We start from the raw sequence: 6,524 nt of genomic DNA, 5'->3' as shown, positions 1-6,524 counted from the left end.
GCGAATCAGAATGGTGCTCCGTCCCACCGTGTCATCTGAAGATTCCAAGGAAGGAATCGAAGAAGCTTTCTGCACTCACAAAAGCTTCGCTGAGTCGCCTCCCGTGCTCCGAGCCCGCTGCTTCCGTGTTAAAACTGAATGAGGAGGGTGCTGTGACAATCTGATGGACCGAACCCAAATTAGGTTGATTCGAACGGATGTACGGTTCAATGTCCACCTTCGATCCATTTCTCGTTTCGCTCCAGTCCCTCTCAAAGTAGACGCACTCAGATTGAAATGCCGTCTCGCCACCAAAAAAAGCTCGTGCGGGGGACAGGGGCCTTCAAACGCTGGCAGGGTTGCCACTCTCCTATGGAGGCTGCCCAGATCCCACCCCCGTTCTCTGCCAACTTGATCCCCGCTGACGCCCTTTGTACAAGCATCGAAGTTGACATCCCGCACCATACTCGAAGCCACAAATGCATATTGCAGGCCACCTGTCGTGTATGTAAGTGATAGCCTCTTTGTGAAGCGACGGTAGCCGTGTGCCAGAACCGACCGGCAAATAAAAGCAAGTAATGCAATTCTTTCACCCTCACTCAGCCTGACAAAAGCCAACCTGGGGATGATGTACAGGTCACTTCGCTTAAGAGTGAAAGGGTGAAGCGAAACCACAACTCAGCACAAACACTTCAGATGGCGTGTGGTAATTTGCGTTGCGTATAAAAAAAGACGAACACATCTGTCTCCTTGCCTTGCCCTTTGAACGACTCGCATGAGTTGCTCCCACAGTCAAGCGGAGACGCCTGATTTGTCTTCTCGCCTCAAAACTATCATCCCCGATAAAATACACCATACACGAACCCACAAATGCATATTGCAGGCCACCTGCCGTGTATGTATGTAATAGTCTCGCTGTAAAACGACCGTAGCCGTGCGCCAGAACCGACCAGCGAATAAAAGCAAGTAATGCAATCCTTGTCCTCACTCAGACTGACAAAAGCCAACCTCAGGACGATTGACAGATCACTTGGCTTAGAGTGAAAGAATGAGACGGAACCACAGCTCAGCACGAAAACTTCGGATGGCTTGTGGCGATTTGCATTCTTCGTCTTTTGCTGAAAAGGCGCCCCTTCATCAGCATCGACACAGCTTCCCTCAGTGCGTCCAGAAGTAAGGTGCGCTCTCATTTGCAAAAACAATGCCATGACACAAAAAGAAATCAATAGCCACTCACAGCGTCCTCGCTCCGACTTCTACACTGCCTCTGGTTCCGTGGCACCAGCGAGGCTACGCCCTCATACCCGTGATGAGAAGAATCACATGCCCCCTGAGTCTCGCTACGCTTTACAGAGGAGACGGAGGAGGAGCTGACAACAAAAATACACTGAAATAAGGCTGCATACAACGGGTTTCATACGACTCAAAAAACCGCCCTACTGTGGCTGTTGACTTCTCGTAAAAGAAAAACAAGAAAACTCAGTGGTGAACGGAGACGCCCTGACGTTGCACTCACGAAAAATATAAGATACTCGATGATTCAACTCGCCCTCCCTCTCCATCGACTTGTGCGGACAAATGACGGCTTGTGTACCAACCCGGGGCGACCTGCGTCTGACTGGCATGAGCCCCGCACGCTGCGGGAAAAGAAAGAAGAGAGACGGAGATTCTACGCATCAACCTTCGCAAACCCTTGGATAAGGAGAGCGAGGGCGAGAGGAAAATAGGCGGACAGAAGTGAAAAAAAAACTCCCTATCATCCTAAAACAATGGAAGCAGCGGCTGCCTGACAGCTGGAGACGAGAGAGGCATTACCACCTATGTCCGGTCCCGTCCTCATCATCTGAAGAAAAAATACGGGGGCGCATCTGCCCCGCCATAGCCGTGCAGATATCTCTAGGATAACACACTGTCTGTGCATCCCCTTGCCTGGGAAAAAAGCAAAGAAACACACAGCAGGCAAAATGCACGACAACTCTGGATGTGATCTACGTACTCTGTTGGATACTCTCTACCCCGTCCTGTCCAGGTAAGACAAACGACGTGCTGTGTTCATCTCCATGAGGACGGGGAGTGGTCGTCGCATCGCACTACAGTCGTGATGCCTTCCAGGATCCCCGCCTGCAAACGGAACTACTGCCTCTCTCGCCCCTCCTTTCCGTCCCAGCCTCTTCGGCGGTGACTTAGCCGCTTCACGCCCCTGCAGCGTCCTGTCCATTGCTCCGTCTGTCGTGGTCACGGGTTGTGCTCAACCAGGTGCGCTCACGGAGCTACAGTTCACCAACCGTGCACCTTCCTGGACCCCATTCTTCTCCACTATGGTTTTCTGTGTACCGGCGTAGAGCAGGTCTCACTAGGCTTTATTTGACAAGACGAGTTCTGGAGGCAACAGACACAATCCTGCTAGCTACATCCAGAACACTATGCTAACCTTGCCTTCAGACCGTCGGTCCAGATTGTTGCTCTCAACCAGAAAAGCACGTCGGACTGTGGCCCCGACGGTACAACGTGGTGGGGGGGAGGGTTTATGCGGGCTGTGACTTACTTTTGAGAGTACGAGGTGTAACCCGGGAGAACATGTCACGACGAAGAAGGATTAGAAGGAAGCCCTGTGTCTCCTTGCCCTCCCGTTGCATGTAGGTGCCTTTCTCTTCCAGCTCGGGCCCTCTCGGCCCTTATTCTGTCCGCTCGCTGGAGAATCGCAGCTCTGTGGACTGAGTGCGTGAAGGGCTCGCTAACCCGGGTGACAAGGGAATAGCCGCCTCCGCTCTTGCTTGTCGAAAAATAGATCGGATTCATCTTCCTAGAGAGCGTTCGCTGCCGGAGCTGCTCGGGTTCTGTTCTCTCCCAATCTCCGTACATAACCAGCCCTGACGCGGCATCATGCTCAGGGAGGGTGTATGTCCAAACGGTGATTCCGAACGCGTCCGCCAGCGCCTGGATCTCAAAGCTGCTTGGAGTGGGAACGAGCGATTCCACTAGATGCCTATGCGTCCGAGCCTCCAGTAGAGCCTTAATGTTAAGTTCTTCTACGGGCCTGTACCGGTGAGGCACGCCGACGTCCGCGGACACGTAGCTTCGGGAAACACGCTCGTGCTCCTCGAGACGCCGAAGCTCATCCACAGAGAGATGGCGCCTCATGACGGGGTTACGCCAGTAGTTCTGCTCCATATATGACACAAGGGCGAGGCGAAACTTCGTCGCGTGGGCGACCGTCCCTGTCACGTACAAGCTCAGCAGTCGAAATAGAGATTGGCCATCTGATCCTGCGTCTAGCATTTCCACGGGATCTCCAAGGCGAGGACTCGGTTCCATCCTCGGAGTTGGATAACTGTTGAGTTCTAGTCCAGCGCTCCACGCCAGGCGGAGCTGGGTCGAGGCCGGCATTCGGCCGAAGCCAGCTCGGTAAGATTTGCACCGGTGTACTTCTCTTCGGTTTACCGGGTAGGTCGGGTCGAGCTGCAATACGCAAGGCAAGCCACGTAAAACCTCCCTGAGATGCAACTGTCCCCGAACCCCAACACTGACGCCTTTCTGTAAACCTAAAAGGAGGACACACCTCTAGAACGGGTCAGAAAAATAAACAGTTTCAAAAGCTGACTGCGCGACATCATAGCGTGGTACCGTTTACGGCACCGAGCACCGCAAACTCTTTTACTGGCACGGAAGCCTGCAAGCGAGGTAGAACTCCTCTTATGAAGTCGCACAGCAATGCCAGAAGGCTGACAGGCTAGGGCTCACAGGCGTATGCCGGGTGCACGAAGCCCAATCGCACCCACGGTGACTTAATCAATACTTGTTACTGATGGGAGCACAAAAACCTGTAGCCACTATTTATGGAGGACATGCGGGCTAACTTGCTTTCTACTCCCACAAACGCGGTGTTCACCAGTTTTCCGTAACAATCGTTACAAAGCAAAAAGCGCGGACAATGCCGGTCTCCAACAAACTCGCTGGGACTCATCGGAAGGCCACTGCTCGTTCAAGTGGTTACGGTAAGAGATGACATTACTAACCACCATGCATCACGTCGCTGGGACGCTAGCGGCAAAATTTGGAACTCTAAACCTCAAATCCTGAAAGAAAAGGATGCGTCATCGAAAAGAGTAAGTACGTGGACCCAGGCAGTTGTGCAAAAAAGAAGGAAAATACGTTTCTCCAGAGTAACTTTGGAATGCCTCACTGGAGAGGAAGCGAGGCCGCAAGTGACGCCTCATGAAGATGGGGTGGCAGTCGGCCTGCACCCTGTTTGCCGAGTCTCCACGTCACTCACTTTGTCGAGGAACTCTTCGACTGCCCCCACCTTGAAATTCTCGCGGAACAGGAGATAGACAAGCTCGGCTGGATATCTGTCTGGGTACCTCTTCAGCAGGTCTTCAAGCATCTGCGTGAATCATCGCAAGCGTTAAGAAGCCGTCCGCAATTTTCCAAGCTTTCTACGCTCAAATCCGGCATCTGTAGTATCGCTAATGTAACAGAAATCCCCTGTAAGCCACATGTTCTAGACTACCCCGATCTGAAGCAGCTCCCAGTTCTCAACAACCCACAGGGAATTTGTTGTTCTCGAAGACGGAATGTTCTTCCTGCCCCAGGTGCGTCACCGCCACACCACGGATATATAGCTACTCCAGAGCAGAGACCTTCGGCGACCATAGCAAGCGCCGTTCCCGGCTGAGGAGGGCTCAAACACGTGTCAGGGAAAAACGTGAGCGAGCCCCTGATACAGTAAAAATACCTCCTCATTAGCCGCCAAACAACTGCTCTCGGAGGTGGTTGGGGAGCGCGTCACCTCGACTGGCGCTTACCAAAGTCACATCGTCCTCCGCTGTTCCCATCTGTGCTGCCAGGCGTCGAATCATTTCACTGGCGGTCGGGTACCCTGCTTCACTAACTTCGACCTGTAGAATACCGTGAGCCGGTCAGAGCGACAAAAAGAAACAATGAACAATATCAATTTCGCTTTCAGGGCTTTGCTGTGTGCTCTTTCGCAATGCGACGAAAACCGACAGGCATTCTTTATCAGAAGAAGCACAGGATCAGTTTCTGAATGACGCAGTACCCTAGCGCGTCCAGGCTCTACGCTCTTCTTGCTTCAGTCAACGCAAATTCAAACCGCACCACACTCTTGATACCATGTCCGTTGCCATACTAGAAGACCTAGGGTGAGCGGTGCTCGCTCAACCAAGCAGGTGGGGCCAATGATCGAGCGGCGGCAGTCCTGCTCTGTTTCTCCATACTCTCGTCTCCCTAGTATGTACACGAGTGGCATATTAGCAGTCGTACGTGTCTTCTACTCAGCGACACCCTAACGGAGGGCGGATGGGAGTATAGCTCGAGAGAAGTCGCCTCTCCAGTTGGGGCAGTCTACGCGCGCTTACTTCCGGAGGGAGAGGAAGGGCGGGAGACCTGGGCGGGGCCAAAGGAACACCTGCAGAGACGCGAAACCAATGCAGAAAGACGAATACGGTAACTGACTCTTCCTCACGGATATTTACTTTCGCCCGTTAGAGACCTCCCAATTCGTATCCGTACTTCACGCACACTCGAAAAGCAGACTGAGGCCGGGTGCACCCTCTCGAAGCCCGCAGTTGCTTTGTTGAGCGGAGAAAGACAAGATTCGTAGGGCGGTAAATCGATATTACGAGGGTCTAGCTGATACCCTATAGACGAACGCTTTGATCGGTCGAGACTCCAGTCATGCAAAGTAAGTCTGCCTCTCCACGAAAAACATCTAGATCAGTCTCTACAACGCAGGGGTCTCCTCCAGCAACTTCAGCATCCGGCCTCCTCTGTTTTCCTTAGTGATGCTGACACGCACACCCTGGTTCTCGGACATGAGGGACCATGATGCGGTGTTGCACGCCTCTCCCACCTGCGTGGACATGCTTATAACGAGAAAACCGCTTTACACAAATAGATGCGACGTTTGTACATTTCCTGCCTACTAAGGCACAGTGCATCTATCGGCTCAGTCCAAGTATTATCGGAAGTGCCGACCACAAAAGGAGGAGAGGTTCCGTACACAAAGGACAGGCTGCCGCTCCTAGCAGGCAGCGCCACACGAAATGTTTCCTATTCGGTGCACGCGAAGCCCATACCAAGATATTTAACGACTACCCGCCATATACTGCACAACGACTGCTCTAGTTCCAGTCCGCTCGTACACCTCACAAGCTAACCACAGTTTCTGAACGGCCCCGGAGGGCGCCTCCATGTGTACCGAAAGTGGAGCGGCAGCCATGTTAACAGGCTTCTGCGTACAGACGTGTTTGATACAGCTTAACGGAGTGGGTATGAACAGTCCGCCGTGCCTTGCCCCCTCAACTTCCCTGATACCTGCACCAGCCCGCGAGAAACCTCAGTACAAGCAATCCGCCAACACAATTACCAATCAGGCCCTCTTCTATCGACCCATCCACTGCTCTGCGGGCTTTTGTGAAGACGGTGTCCGGTCAAGCATACCCCAAGTCCATCACCTTGTGTCAATCGCCAGGAAGACACTGACCTCCGGAACCTTCGGCCGTACTTCCTCCGAGGACCTTGTG

General features: G+C 53.0%; 1 protein-coding gene across 1 annotated transcript in view; it reads right to left on the bottom strand.

The window, feature by feature from the left end:
* Positions 1 to 315: 315 nt before the first annotated feature.
* CSUI_009322 (uncharacterized protein) overlaps positions 316 to 6,524 on the bottom strand; it is a 7,610-nt gene continuing 1,401 nt past the window's right edge. Inside the window, exons 1-6 of the mRNA XM_068069438.1 lie at positions 6,485 to 6,524; positions 5,358 to 5,407; positions 4,785 to 4,877; positions 4,253 to 4,363; positions 2,525 to 3,438; positions 316 to 2,358 (exon numbers count right to left, since the gene is read on the bottom strand). The exon at positions 6,485 to 6,524 is cut by the window's right edge and continues 1,401 nt beyond it. Coding sequence (XP_067918583.1) covers positions 2,560 to 3,438; positions 4,253 to 4,363; positions 4,785 to 4,877; positions 5,358 to 5,407; positions 6,485 to 6,524 — 1,173 coding nt within the window. The 3' untranslated portion in view covers positions 316 to 2,358; positions 2,525 to 2,559. The remainder of the gene's footprint in view (positions 2,359 to 2,524; positions 3,439 to 4,252; positions 4,364 to 4,784; positions 4,878 to 5,357; positions 5,408 to 6,484) is intronic.

Source organism: Cystoisospora suis (genome assembly GCF_002600585.1).
Source record: "Cystoisospora suis strain Wien I chromosome Unknown contig_5535, whole genome shotgun sequence".
In the NCBI taxonomy this organism is placed as follows: Eukaryota; Apicomplexa; class Conoidasida; order Eucoccidiorida; family Sarcocystidae; genus Cystoisospora; species Cystoisospora suis.
Note: the sequence above shows the minus strand (reverse complement) of the source record. Positions and strands in the feature narration are given on the sequence as shown.